Source organism: Ursus arctos, unplaced genomic scaffold, assembly GCF_023065955.2.
Source record: "Ursus arctos isolate Adak ecotype North America unplaced genomic scaffold, UrsArc2.0 scaffold_2, whole genome shotgun sequence".
Taxonomy (NCBI): domain Eukaryota; kingdom Metazoa; phylum Chordata; class Mammalia; order Carnivora; family Ursidae; genus Ursus; species Ursus arctos.
The window spans coordinates 87,156,681-87,172,015 of NW_026622874.1; the positions used below are offsets into that span (position 1 = coordinate 87,156,681).

Genomic DNA, 15,335 nt, shown 5'->3' on the forward strand with positions numbered 1-15,335 from the left:
CACGTGACCGCCGTGTGACTACTGCGTCGCGGCGGCCGCCGGCTCCCCCACCACGTGACTGTCGGCCGGTCGCCAGGGCAACCGGGGAAAGGTCTAGGACTCCCACCGGGAGTCGCGATGCACCGGGGAAGTCGCCCGACCCTCCGAATCTCGGCTTGCTTATCTGCAGCTCCCACAAGGCACGGTTCTTATCAAACGATATCAAACGAGATAATCGAATCGTAACGGGTTCTGGAAGTAGTTTATCTCCAGAAATGCCAACGATCAGTTCTCGCTCTCGGCAGTTACCCTTCCTCGGTGTCTGGTTTGGGCTTCAAACACGCTCAGGAAGCGTTGAACGAATGAGTGTTGAACAGCGGCCTCTGGAACGGCCCGTCCTTATCGTTCGGATTCCCCAAGCTAGCTGCCTGTCAACTCCTGGGCTTCCCCCCCGACACTGAAGGGAGGGTCCCAGACCCCACACGCCCGGTCTGGAAAGGGTTTTCCTCGCCTCCAACCGAGACTGAAGTCCTTGCGCCCTCTGGTGGTCTCATCTGGGATTCTAGCTGCAGGACTGGCCTCAAAGACCACAGAGCCCTGGCGCCAAGGGATAGCTTGGAGGGGTTCTATTTTTTTTTTTTTATTTTATTTTTTAAAAAGATTTTATTTATTTATTCGACAGAGAGAGACAGCCAGCGAGAGAGGGAACGCAAGCAGGGGGAGTGGGAGAGGAAGAAGCAGGCTCATAGCGGAAGAGCCTGATGTGGGACTGGAGGGGTTCTTTAGTGGCCTCCCTGCCCCGCTCCAATCTCCTAGCTACAGTCATAAACGTACACTCGAAGTAAAATTAATATAGTTCCGGGGCGCCTGGGTGACTCAGTCTGTTAAGCGTCTGCCTTCGTCTCGGGTCATGATCCCAGGGTTCTGGGATCCAGCTCTCCATGGGACTCCCTGCCCTGCTTCTCCCTCTCCCTCTGCTGCTCCCCCTGCCTGTGCGCGCTCTCTCACTCTCTCTCAAGTAAATAAATAAAAGCTTTTTAAAAAAGATTTTATTTATTTGTTTGTCAGAGAGAGAGCACGCACAAGCCGGGCTCCTTGCTGGGCGGGCAGCCTGCTTCTCCCTCTCCCTCTCCTTCTGCCTACCTCTCCACCTGCTTGTGCTCGATCAATAAATGAATAAAATCTTGGAGGAAAAAAAATTTTAAAAAACCTAAATACACCAATAACACAATTTTTTAAATGGACAGTAGACAGATATATGAATGGCCAACAAATATATGACACCATTGGTCATTGCGGAAAATACAAATTAAGACCACAATATCACTATACTAGGGGTCAGGGGGAGGAGGACATGCGAACAGGCACAGGAACCATCTGCGGAACTGGGTACTTCTACTAAGACTCACTGAACTGTACACTTCAAGTGAATGAATGGTTAGGCATGTAAATTAAACTCCAACAAATTTTTAAAAATTTAAAAGCCTGTAATCCAAATTATTTAGTAAAAATTAAATTTTTTGGTTATAAAGGCCAATATTTTGGGGCGCCTGGGTAGCTCAGCTGGTTGAGTATCTGCCTTCAGCTCAGGTCATGATCCCAGGATCCTGGGATCCAGCCCTGTATCAGGCTCCCTGCTCAGCGGGGAGTCTGCTTCTCTCTACCTCTGCCCCTCCCCCCACTCGTGCTCTCTCTCAAATAAATGAGTAACATCTTTTTTTAGATCTCAGATCTTTTTTTTTTTTCCAAAGATGTTACTCATTTATTTGAGAGAGGGCGAGAGTGACAGAGAGAGAGAGAGGACAAGGGGGTTCAGGGGCAGAAGGAGAGGGAGAAGCGGGCTCTCCACTGGGCAGGGAGCCTCATGGGCTCTCGATCCCAGGACCCTGGGACCATGACCTGAGCCAAAGGCAGACGTCCAACCAACGGAGCCACCCAGGCACCCAATAAATAAAATCTTTTTAAAAAAGAAATAAAGGCAAATATTTTGATGCTAATTGGTTTTGCCAGATGGGAAAAATATTTAGCTCTTCTCTGGGGACAGGTGTTTTTTCAATCTGATGGATCTCTTGAATAAAATTCCTTTAAGGTCAGATAAATAAATATGTCTGTACAGCTCTATTGGTTTAAACTGGAGCCCAACTTTTGTTCCACTTGCTGTGGTTTGTGACATGAAAACTATATGTGGAATTTCTTGGGGAAAAAAAAATAGTTCACCTATGACAAGTGCCACAAAAAAGACATCTGGCCTATGGGTATGACGAGGACCTGATAACAGGGCCATTGGACTGGGTCAAGGAGGTTGAGAGTCTCACTGAGGAAGTGGTCCTTGAGCTCAGATATGGGGGAGGGGCAAGCGCTGACCTCCCAGGAGGCAGAGGAAGGCTTGTGCAAAGGCCCTGCCACAGAAGGAAGCAGAATGAGCACAAGAATCTGAAAGGAGGGCAGTGTGGAGAACAGGGAGGGGAGGGACGCCAGCCAGGCAGTAGGCAGAGGCCGGCCTGGGCCTGGGCCTAGCCCATGTTAGGGATTTCCTTCATTTTAAAATCTGACTTGCAGGGCGCCTGGGTGGCTCAGTCGGTGAAGCATCCGACTCCTGATTTTGGCTCAGGTAATGATCTCAGGGTCGTGGGTCTGGCTCTGTGCTCAGCAGGGAGTCTGCTTGAGATTCTCTTTCTCTCCCTCTGCCCCTCCCTGCCCTGTGTGTGCACACTCTCTCAAATAAATAGCTCTTTAAAAAAATAAATAAAAATAAACTCCAATTTGCATCTGAGAAGATCCCTCTGGCTGCACTGTGCTTGGACTGAGGGGTCAGAGAGGCAGCAGCAGGCGGCTGGGGCACTGGGCCAGCCTTCAGGCAGCGGCGGCTGGCACCGGGGTGGGATGGAGGGAAGTGAACCCCTTTTAGAGACACCAGGGGCAGTTGAGTTGGGTGGGTGATGGAGCAGATATGGGGGTTAAGAGGCATCAGACACCAAGCTAGGGATCCTTGAGAACAACATACAGTATTTGTTTCCAAGGAGCCTACAGTCTAGTAGGGGCGACAGAGACCTATGGGCGGAAGAGTGTGCTGAGCCAGACCCCTGCCCCGGGCTGAGATGGGACGCGCACAAGAGAACATGGCCAGTACCGGGGGGTGGGGGGTGTTACGGAAGGAAGGACAAGGGTCGGGAGACAGGAGGCTGTGCGGCTATGGGAAAAAGGCAGAACTGCACTTTCCTCCTCCAAGTGTGGCCAGCGCCCTCGTCACGACACCTGGGAGCTCGTTGGACACGCAGCATCTCGGGCCCTGTGGCTGAGCGCTGACCCCGCGTGTGTGTTTTCACAAGCTCCCCGGCTCACGTGTGTTCAAGGGTGAGAAGCGCTGGTCTTGTCGTAGGTCAGGCGCACCTGGCTTCCGTCTGGCTCTGCATTCGGTGGCAGTGAGGTCTGGGGCAGGCGCGCTACCCTAAGCTTCTGCTCCGCTTCTGAGAATGGGAATGACTCTGCCACTTACCCCGTAGGAGCGGTAAGGATGAATGAGATCGTGAAAAGTCCCGAGTTTGGTATGTGGCACAGAGCAGGGCCCCCTCTAGCTTTGAAGGTTTTTAATTAGGAGAGTTTTTGTTTGCTCTGTCTTGATTTTTTTTCAGGAGAGTTCAAGAAGACCACCCAATGAGGCACCTGGCTGGCTTGTCAGTAAGGAACGCGCGACTCTCGATCACGCAGTTGTGAGTTCAAGCCCCACACTGGGTGTAGAGATGACTTAAAAATAAAATCTTTAGGGGCGCCTGGGTGGCACAGCGGTTAAGCGTCTGCCTTTGGCTCAGGGCGTGATCCTGGCGTTCCGGGATCGAGCCCCACGTCAGGCTCCTCCGCTATGAGCCTGCTTCTTCCTCTCCCACTCCCCCTGCTTGTGTTCCCTCTCTCGCTGGCTGTCTCTATCTCTGTCAAATAAATAATAAAATAAATCTTTAAAAAAAAAAATAAAATAAAATAAAATCTTTAGGGCGCCTGGGTGGCTCAGTCAGTTAAGCGTCTGCCTTCAGCTCACGTCATGATCTCAGGGTCCTGGGATCGAGTCCCTGCATCGGCTCCCTGCTCAGCGGGGAGCCTGCTTCTCCCTCTCCCTCTGCCTGCCTCTCCGCCCACTTGTGCGTGCTCTCTCTCAGTCAAATAAATAAAATCTTTAAAAAAAAACCAAAAATAACAAAAGACCACCTGACAAGTGATCCTTTGATCAAAAAGATGATCTCTCTCATCATAGAAGAAATGCAAATTCTTTTAAAATGAGTAGTCTTTCCCATCTCCTCCCCAGATTAAGTGCTGGCGAAAAAGAACCCGGAGTCTTCTCGCACTTGAGGTCCAGTCACTTTGGTCAGCAATCTGGCAGGTACTGAAGAGAGAGCAGACAGGGACATGCGTGTTCAGTGACCGGTGATTCCACTCCTGGATATAAACCTGAGAGAATCGCAGCTGGGGTCACTACAATGCTGCTTGCGATAGACACATCCTGGGGCTAGAACTGGGTTGGGTTCCCAGGGACAGAAATCCTCAAAGAGCAGTGATTTTAAACAGGATGGAAGTTCCCCTTCCCGTGAAAGCCTGGAGGTCAGCAGTGCAGGGTTGGTGGGACCCGGGCTCCTTCTCTCCTTGTCCTGTCCCATGTGGCTTCCTTTCCCAAGGTCATCTCGTGTCAGCGGCAGGAAGAAAGCGAAAGAGAGGGGCTCACACTTGCCCACTTTGGGAAACATCCCGCAGGGCGCATCCCTCTCCCCCTTCCACCCGTGAGGCTACACTGGCACCTGGCTACAACAGAGGCTGCCAAGTGCTGTCCTCACCATGAAGTCTCTGCATTTTGCTAAAACCAGGGGTCCTGTTAGCCTGGAAGGAGGAAGAATGGATGCAAGGGGCCATAGCGGGAGTCCCGTGAGGACCACGAAGACAGAAATCCTCAAGTAGACACGAGTTGAATGTACTCCCGTTTATTTTGTTGAAACTGAATACACAATTTTAACGTGTGCAAACTTATTAATGGATGTAAAAGATCCGGGGAAAAAAATGAGAGTTATACCATATTGTGGATTATTTAAATGTTATAGAGGCTTCTTTCTGTTTCTCTCACATTATAAGGTCAAAGGAAGGCCATATTCCAACAAAAGGTTTTAGAAGGTGAAATACTTTTGCCAAAATTATACCACATATCAGTGGAAAATTAATGGCTTTATTAGTAGACAGCACTTGAGAAGACTGGCTCATTCTGGGTTGGAAAATAAAACTTGGATCTCTTAGCAGCCGGTGCAGCCCGGAATCAACCAAGGAGAACCAATGTTCATCACACACAAGAGACACCAGCCAACGTGCATACCAGGCTGTGCTGGCTGGACTTCAGCCCTAGTCAGTGGCCGAAATGTGAAAGGACAAACTGAGAAGCTAACAGCAGAAAACATAAACCATCTAAACTACTTTTAAATAAGAAAACGAAAAGCAACAAATGATAGGACAAAACAGTTCACCCATCTACATTAAAATTGAGAATTTTTCTTCGGTGAAGGGCACCCCTAAATAACCCAACACGAGTGCCACCCTGAGAGCTGTTTGCAACCGGCAGGGCAGTGCACAGAAAGGGATCCCCAAAGGCTGCTTGGTGGATGAAGAAATCCCCCCAATTACTGGTGATCAGATGAATGGACATTGAAACACGCCCCCACTTTCCACCCAACAGACTGGAAAAAATGAGAAAGCAGGGCAGCAACAAGTGCTGGTGAGGATGAGGAGAAACGGAGACCCCCGAAGGGAGGCTCAATGACTAATCGAAAGAAGAATTCGGTAGAACCATAGGAAATTAACCAGCCTGACCCATCATCCCATCCTGGGTACCCATGACGGAGAACCTTCCACGCGAGCACGGAAGGGGATCCACGGAAGCTGTCCCTCAGGGCCTTGTTTACGAGCCCAGGAGCTGGAGGCAGCCAGCTGTCCAAACATGTGGGACGTAGCCAGGGCCCACGAGGAACACCGCAGAGCGGTCCGGCATCAAACCGGAAGAAGCAGCAACACGTGTTGCGTGACAGAGGAGACAGCCCAAGGTCTGCCGCCGAGTAAGACCACATGTCACGGGGTTTAGTCCCACACGCAACAGCGCACCTGACAAGGACACACTCCTGTTCAGAGACGTGTCATCCACACAGTAAAACAGGCACTCGGGATGGCAGGAAGAAAACAGGAAAAGAAAGCCGTGAGACCAGAGAAGCCTTTCGTGGACTAGCGTCCTGAGATCTAGACAAAAACGCTCAGTGTGTTTGATTGCGCCTTAAACAACACGCGTGCGTCAGGAAGGTGGGCTCTGACGGGCGCAGGGGTGAGGAAGACACGCAAGGCTGAGAATCCACTCTGTCCTGCAAAAGCGTAACCCACCGCCTGCCTGGCTTAAGCGTGTGTGTGTGTGTGTGTGTGTGTGTTGTGTGTGTGAGAGAGACAGACTCGTGCAGCTTGTGCTTCAAGCAAACGTCATCCGCTCCCCCCACCCAGGGCCACTGCTGGTCTTACGCACGGCAGAACCCCCAGGCCTGGAATCCACACCCACACCCCACGTACTTCTACTTGCTCTAAATATGAGCGGTTTCGTACAACAGACATTTTGAGGAAGGAAAGGCTGCGCGTGAGGGATACCTTCTCTGTGTCTCAAGGGGGCCGCAAACGTAGTGTACCAGGTGGATGGAGCCACAGTCCACCCGGGGCGACAACAACCACCACACAACTAAGCAGGTTACTAACGGTGAGAAACCAGGGTCAATGGGAAAGGGGTGTGGGGGAGGGTCAAAGGTCACTGCTCGATTTTGCGTCAGCTTAAGGATAAGCCCACATAGGGCCAAAAGGGGCAGCTGTTCTCCCCAAGTCCAGGCTGAGCCTCCAAACAGGGAGTGGGGTTTCAGCCCCAGACCTCGATGAGGTCCCCGGATTCCATGCCCAGGTCAGCAGGCAGCTCCTTGCCTGACAGCTTTGTCCCATCAAAGAAGAAGGAGAGCTTGTGGCCTGACAGTCCCATGGCCTCCTCGTAGCGGGACATGAGGGTCTTGAGAGGAGAATCCTGGACAGAGAGGAAAAAAGTAAAGGTAAGGATTTGAACAGAGGGGGTGGAGCCTGGCTGGTTCAGTTGGAAGAGCCTACAAGTCGTGATCTCGGGGTTTTGAGTTTGAGCCCCACACTGGGTGTAGAGATTACTTAAAAACAAGTCTTAAGGGGCGCCTGGGTGGGTAAGTCAGTTAAGGGTCCAACTCTCGAGTTTCGGCTCAGGTCACGACCTCAGGGTTGTGGGATTGAGCCCCATATCAGGCTCCACAGTTGGCGTGAAGTCTGCTTGTCCCTGTCCCTCTACCCCTCCTGCCCCTCTCTTTCTCAAATAAACAAATAAAAATATTTAACAATTGTTTTAAAAAAAAATACAAGAAAATCTTACAAAAAAAAAAAAGAATTTGAAAGGAAGGGCTTAGAACTTGTAGAGATGGACAGAGGACTCAGGACAGAGGGGACAAGGGGACAAGTACAGTCAGAGCCCACGAGGAAAAGGCGATTGGACACAGAGGCCAGCACAGCCGGCTCCTCTCTACGGGACTGGGCCACAGAGCCAAGGCTCAGGATGTAGGTCAGACAAGTTCCGCAAGCCCCCAGTTCCTCACGTCCCAGTGCAGGCATCTGTCACTGTGATCAGACAGCCCAGACCCCAGCGTGGAATGAGGATGACCTGAGCTGGAGGCCAGGCTCGCCCACTCAACTGACACTTGACCTTGGGCAAGCATTATGTATCCTTTGTGGTCCCGAGCGCTGGTAAGTGCGAGTGGGACCTTGTTTGGAAAGAGGGCCTTTGCAGATGTAATCGGGTTAAGAGGAGGGCACACACTCGATGAAGGTGGGCCCCAATGACTGGTGTCCTTGCAAGAAGACACACGCACAGAGACACAGGGACGACACCACGTGACCACAGACGCAGAGACTGGGGTGACGCAGCGGCAGGCCACGGAGAGCGCCGTGGACCGGTGGCCATCTCCAGAAGCCAGGCCGAAGCCAGGAAGGGCTCTACCCGGGGTCTCAGAGGGAGCATGGCCCTGCGGACACCCCGGTTTCTGACTCCCCGTCTCCAAGCCCGTGAGGGAATGCGCGGTCCGTGGTACTTTGTTACAGCAGCCTTAGGAAACGACTCCTGCAAATTATCCCCCTTCTCCAGACCCTATGAGTTAAAGGAGGGCTACAACCGCGGTTTCCACCTAACTCGGCTGTGAAACTCACCAAGCCCCTGACTATGAATTCTCTCTAGCACGGGGACCGCCGCTTAGAAGCTCGGCGCTGTTACTCTGACAGGTTTCACTGTCACAAGGGGCCTTTCCATTTTGCCCAGAAGGAGGAGTCAGGAGACTAGAGCAGAGGTTCCCGGCGCAAAGGGGAGGGAAGTTGAACAATGGGCTTCTGCGGGTCTCTAGGATGGGCGGGAACCCGAACCGCTCAGGACCAGGGGGCAGCCCCCTCGGTTAACTGACGGGAGAGACAGGATGGCAGAGGAAAGAGTGAGGGGCATGGACGGCCATGCCTCCCACTCCACTCACGGGAGACAGCGAGACTTCCAGCGACTGGTGTTTCTCCTTTCCCTGCACCCGTAGCTGGAGCAGTCGCGACATCTCCGAGGCCTCGGGCGAACTTGCGAGCACCACGCAGTCTGTGGGAAGGAGGATCAGGAAGCCAGGCCTAAGCAGGGCCTGGAAGCGGGGCCAACCTCTTTCCCTTCATCCCTCCCTGCAGCAAAGGCCTCCTCAAGGCTCCACCTCCCTGCCTGCCTCTCACCGATGATGTCGGCCACTCCGAGCTTTAGGGTCCTGGGAGTGGCAGTAGGGGACAGCTCTGTCTCTCCGAAGAGCAAGAGGATCCTGCTTGGGGACACCCCGAGATGGGTGGCCATGTGGTCCACCACACGCTGTAGGGGCTCCGACTGGCGAGGGGACAAGAAGCAAAGAAGGCCACCTCCTGACGTGCCCCGCCCGACCCACCACCTCCGACGCATTGCCGGCCTTTGCTACTGGCTGAGCTCCTCAGTCATGAGTTCCATAGATTTCCCTGGCGAAGTACAGAATAAAGTCATGTCAACATGGGGTTCAGGGAAGTAACACAAAGAACTGAAATAGCTGTGGATCAGGAGGAAAAAGGGCAATGGTGGGGACAGCAGCAAAGTAGACCTCACGTGCCCCATGTGACAAGCCAGATGTTCTCCGCACTCCCGGACAGGTGCAGCTACGTCTCCCCATGTGAGAGAAGCCAGGCGCCTGGTCCTTCTTAGGAAATCACTCATTGCAAGGGGTGGCAACGAGTTCCTATGTTTTAAAAGCATTCTACAGGTGCGCCTGGGTGGCTCAGTCGGTTAGGTGTCTGCCTTCACCTCGGGCCATGATCCCGGGGTCCTGGGATCGAGCCCCACATGGGACTCTCTGCTCAGCGGGGAGCCTGCTTCCCCGCCTGCCCTTCCCTAGTTCGTGTGCGTGCATGTGCTCTCTCTCCCATTCTCTCATAAATAAATAAATAAATCCCTTTTAAAAAATAAATAGGTAAAAGCATTTACATCTACAGGGCAAAAGAAGCAAGATGCACTGGCTAAAGCCGTGGGCTGCACGTTCGCAGTGTCTGGCTTAGTTGTTTCCCTGGTGCACGGTTATGGCTCAACAAATGGTCATTTCTGTTATCACTCTTGTTTCGGCATCAGGCTCATCCCTACAAAAATGGTCCTTTCCACCAGGAAGCTGGGGGAGCTCAGAAGGCCTGAGTGACACCTGTGTGTGGACCGCAGTTAGAGCAAGCACTCGTGGGAAGCACAGGGCTCGTGGGAAGCACAGGGCCCGAGGGAAGGGAAGAAGGAGGAGGCTACCAAGCCAAGCCTCTCCAGATGCTTCCGTGGAGCGCTGAAGGCTGGGTGGGCAGTCTGCCGGAGAAGGGAGAGTGAGGAAAAGACCATCAGAACAGAGGGAAGAACGAACCCAAGGCACAGGGGGCCTCAAGGAGCGCTGGCAGGATGGGCAAAGCGGGACACCGTGCTTTCTGTCCACACACCACGCTCGCTCCACAGGCAGCTCTGGGGACCCTTCTCCCACAGGCCCTTCAGGCACTTGCCATTCTGACGGGCAGTCTGACCACATCAGCCCGGCACCGGATTTTCAGCGGGAAGAGTCGGGGGCTCTCTGGAAGGATGGGACCCTCCACCAGGACCACCTCGTCCTCTTGGTTCTGGTGATCCTGGCCCTGGCGCTGCTTGGGACTCAGGCAGGAACGGAGATCTTGGAGGCGCTTGCTCACCTCCCTGGGGTGCAGAAAGGACTGTGGGTCAGGCAGCATGGGCCACCCGCCAAACTGCCCCTCTCTACCCCAGTGAGCTCCCTGCCCTTGGCACCTTAACTTCCGGAGTGCCCGAGTGTGCTTTCTGCTTTTGGTCCTCGGCAGAGGCGAAGGCAAAGGAGAGGTGTCTTGAAACCTGCAAAGAGGAGAGAGGGCTGGGACGCAGGAAGAGGACGGGACCCCAGCCCCACACCTCTCCTCATGAGCTAGGGACCGCTGGGGACCAAGAGAGGGAGCTGGATAATCAAGAGGGAGCACCTTCCAGCGACATCATCTTGTGGACAGGGGGAAGTAAAGTCAGGGAAAATCTGAAGCATCATTTTTATACTTACATGACCCAAATATTAGTGAGGAAAATGCCTAACATTCATTCACTCATTTGTTTGTTTGTTTGTTTATTTATTTATTTATTTATTTATTTTAAATGCCTAATGTTTAAGGTAAGTCACTGCCCAGGTGAATATCTGATAACGTCCAACAGACACCAAGTACTTACTATATGCCAAGTGTCAACTCTTAATCTACTCAAAAATATTGACACAGGTGCCATCATTATCCCCACTTTCCAGAAAAGGACAGAGAACCACAGAGACAGTTAAAGAGACAGGTAGCTGGATTGGAAGCACAAGGGCCGTCTCCACAGCCACTACCCTGTCAGACACGGAGATGAAACATCCCACTCCTTTGGGTGGTCTCCTCCCAAGAACTTCATTCCTCACCTGACCCTGGAGACGCCCTCCACTCCCTCCAAGCCTCCTCCTTACCCGAGGATCCTGCCCCTCTCTGGCCACCCCTCCGGCTCCCTTTCTGCTCTGGCGGCCTCAGTGCTCCCGCCTCACTCACAGAAACACGTCCTTTGTCTTCTCTTCTGCATCCTTACTCCTCAGCTTCTTCTTCCAAGGAGAATCTGGAAACGGGACATCCTCCGCATGGGGACTGCTAGAATCTGCCACATCTGCATCTGGGGACAGAGGAGGAAAAGTACAAGGAGTCAGCTAAGGGAGGGCCGCAAGAGGCCAAGCAGAGGCACGCCAGGGGCTTCACAGGGTCCCAAGAAAGGAGGAGACCAAGGTCCCAAAGCGTGCACACGCACACACACACACAACCACGAAATACTGCTGGGGCAGTGCTGGACGGGCATGAGTCACAGGGAAATGCCTGTTGCAGAGAAAAGGATGAACTGTGGTCTGACAGAACAGGAGTGTCTGAGCCTCGTGCTAAGGCACAAGCTGGCGTGGCAAGTGTGGACAATCACCGAGCGGCCCGCTCCCACTAATTACGATTAACGTAATCTCTTCTCATTTTTTTTTGATCACCTGTACCCCACAAATAAAAAGTACACACAAACTAGGAAATACGCATTTACTTAATACACATGTACCCCTTATTACACATGTATGTACTACTTCAAACCAGATGTTGGCAAAGGATTTCAAAAAAAAAAAGTTCCTCTTGGGGCGCCGGAGTGGCTCAGTCGGTTAAGCATCTGCCTTAGGCTCAGGTCATGATCCTGGGGTCCTAGGATGGAGCCCCACATTGGGCTCCCTGGTCAGCAGGGAGCCTGCTTCTCCCTCCCCCTCCATGTGCTCGCTCTCTCTCTCTCTCTCTCTCTCTCAAATAAATAAATAAATCTTAAAAAACAAAAACAAACAAACAAAAGTTCCTCTTATTTCTTTCCTGTACCCTATTGGATAGGCAGAGAAATACTATGCGAGCGTGGGGTAGGAGGTGGCCTGGCACAGGGAGGGAATGAAGTAGAGGTAAGTACGGGCCCTCAAAGCCCGTATTTCTCAAATTTCATCCATGTGAGCATCCCTATTGCATTCTGCCACCCATGCCTCTGTAATATTTAATATCTTTCTTCAAATCCCTCATTGTAACTAAAATTCCTTACAACAGGGAACTAGAGATTTATTCTAGAATATAGAGGCTCTTTTCCATTTGTTTGCCACCAACAAAGGATCATCAGTAACCATAAAAATAAATATAAATACTGCAAAAACAAAGCAATGATAATAAATGCTAGATCAGTGGTTCTCCACCAGAGGCAATTTCGCCTCCCAAGGGACGTGTGGCAATGTCTCAAGACAATTTCTGTTGTCACCATGAGGGGGGGAGGGGGTTGGAGTGTGTGATCCTGGCCTCTGGTGGGTAGAGGTCAGAATGCTGCTGAACGTCCCACCGTGCACAGGACAGCTCCACACGAAGAATCACTCAGTCCAAATGTCAGTAGTGCCGAGGCTGAGTAATCCTGTCCTCAATAAATGTGGCAGCTGCTAGAGACCCGAGATTCTGCCTTTCCGACAAGCTCCCGGGAGATGCCCAGCACTACTGGGCCTACGTGCAAGGGGGCAGAGGGACCTTTGCACTTCTACGCTCCAGGAACCGTCCGAAACCACATATATAGCCCAAGAGAGGGCTCTCTATGTGTTCTCTTTAATTAACTCTCACCAAAATCCTCCGACATAGGCCCACCGTTATCCCCATTTTCCCGATGACAAAACTGAAACATTAAGAGCTAAACCTGCCCAAAGTCACACAGCTAGCGACGAAAGGGTAGAGCTAAGATTCAAACCCAGGCCAGCTGGTTCCTAAGTCAGATCTTCCTACCATACAGGGTAGAAGTCTCATTCCAAGGTCTACATTTGCCCCCTGGATCACTTCCTTATTAAACTTGATTCCTACTCACTGCCTTTGGGTGGTTTGCAAAAACCGCATCACTGGGGGAGGACCAAGGCCGGCACCCCTGATAAGATTCAAAGAACACCATGCTGGCTCCAGAATGTTCCCAAGGAACTTGTTGCAGATGTACCAAGATGTTACAGATTCTCAATAGCTCCTCCTCCCAGGTCCCAAATCTCTGGGGATGGCCTAGAAATCTGTAGATTAGCACACTCTTGTGCCTAGCAGGTGGTGGGAAGGGTGGTTTGGCAGCATATCCCATGCCTCCTGGTTAACGCTCCATCTCAATTCAGGACTGGAGCTTTTTTCCGGCTGGGATGCAGGAGTCACCCCCTACCATGCCTTCCCCTAAGCCTCAGGGAACAACGGACCACAGGGATGTAAACTCCAGGAAGCTTCCTCAGAGAGGCCAGCACTGGGCACCTCTCCCTGGAAGCCCTCCCCTACCTTCCTCAGGCTCTTCAGGACACAGTTTCAGGAGGGACTGGTGATCTGGGATGAGATGAAGGCTGCTTTTCACCTGTGAAGACAAAAGCGAATCAGTCCCAAGTCCTCCCTCCACTGAAAGGGAAAACAAGATGACTCTTCCCTTCTTCCAGCTCCCAAGTCCAAGTCCTCTCTGGGGGAGTCAGGAGCCCAGCTTCCCCAAGATCCAAAACTGGATTTCCCTTACTACTACATCCCATTTCCCCCAAGGCATTCTGAGGATGCAAGTTTAGTTCTTCTTTTACCCTCTTACTAGGTTGCTAGCCATCCTGCTATCTCAGAATCCTGGGAAATCGCAGATACCTAGCTCACCCTACCACCTGGAGTCCCCAGTCTTCTCTTAACTTCCATGACGCCAGCTTCCTGAATCCTTAGCAATGGGCCCCAACCTCAAAACCCAACACGCCCCAAATCCCAGTCCCAGGTCCTGCCAGTCCCTCTCTGAACCATCAGGGATCCCGGCCCCTAAGCCTCTCTCTCTGCTCCCGACACTCCAGCTCCCCGGAATCACAAACTCCCAACACACTCCAAACCTCTTCACCTCTCCCATCTTCAGAAACCCTACATCTCTCTGCCCCACCCCCTGCTCCATTTAGTCCCCCAAAACCAACCCCAGAAGCCTAAATCAGCAGTCGCCCGACCCAGCCCTTCTGCGCTAGCCCTCCCGGGGCCCCGGCTGCACCTTCCCGGAATACACCGGAACAACGGGTGCCTCCCCCGGATCCAGCAGCCGCCGCCGCCGCCGCCTGACCGGGGCCCGCGGGGCTCCGGCGGGCGGTGCGTCCGCCCCTTCGCTGTCACTGTCGCTGTCGTCCCGGGGGGCGGCCGGCACTGGAGGCTCCGGGAGAGGGACCTCGAACGAGTCCGCAGCGCCGCGTGCCGTTGCGACCTCCAGAATATCCTCATCGCTGTCGCTGACCAAGTCCACAAACTCCGAGTCCAGGGTGCGCGGGGCTGGAGACCGCGGGACGAGAGGACGCCGGCCCCGGCCGCCCCGGGCCCCGCGACCTCCCCGGCCGACACCGCCGCCCCGAGGCCGGCGGCCCCGTTTCCTCACCGGCTCCGCCATGGCATACACCCGCCGACCACAGTCCCCGCCTCTAGACGTCTCGCCCGGCCCCCTCCAGAGACTTCCGCCAGTCATTGGGTGAACCGTCTGCTAGTCAACACCTCTCCCCACCTACACTCTCTGGGTCCTCCTCCCTGCCTTCTCATTGGTCGGTGCTCCCGCCCATCAAGCATCCACCACTGAAACCAAGGCGCCAAAGATTCCAACCAGTTTTGGTGCAATCAGCCTGGGTTTCGATTCGTTACAGCTCACCCATTGGCCGGATTCCACCTTCCTGACCAGCCCACTCTAGGCCCTCCCATTAGACATCTGTGTTCCGGGTCTGTGGAGGCATCCTGGGAATTGTAGTCCTTAAGCCCTCAGACTACAAAGTGGAGGAAGGCGAACTCCCGAATAGCTTTTATTTTATTTATTTATCTACTATCGTTTTTTTAAAGTCATTTCTACACCCAGATTGGGGTTCGAGCCACAATCCTGAGACCACGAATCACCGGCTCTACCGACTGAGCCAGCCAGGCACCCCTCAGAATTGCTTTTTAGAAACTGCGGAATTAGGAGCACCTGGGTGCGTGGGGCCTCTGACTCTTGATTCTTGACTCTTGACCTCAGCTCATGTCTTGATCTTGGGGTCTTGATCTCGGGGTGGTGGGTTCCGGGGCGGTGGGCTCCACAGTGGAAACTTAAAACACTTAAAACACTTAAAACTTAAAAACAGGCAAACAAAACAAAAACAAAAACAAAACCCACTGTGGAGTTAGGCCTTAGCCCT

General features: G+C 52.8%; 1 protein-coding gene across 1 annotated transcript; it reads right to left on the bottom strand.

Annotated features, from left to right (window-relative positions):
- Positions 1–4,927: 4,927 nt before the first annotated feature.
- On the bottom strand, positions 4,928–14,574 carry NFATC2IP (nuclear factor of activated T cells 2 interacting protein). Its single transcript, XM_026515675.4, has 8 exons — positions 14,180–14,574; positions 13,459–13,531; positions 11,173–11,290; positions 10,385–10,465; positions 10,108–10,294; positions 8,794–8,938; positions 8,559–8,668; positions 4,928–7,048 (listed from the first exon to the last, which is right to left on the bottom strand). Exons 1-8 carry the CDS (start codon positions 14,564–14,566, stop codon positions 6,890–6,892), a joined length of 1,260 nt encoding a protein of 419 aa, XP_026371460.2. The 5' UTR covers positions 14,567–14,574; the 3' UTR covers positions 4,928–6,889.
- Positions 14,575–15,335: the final 761 nt, after the last annotated feature.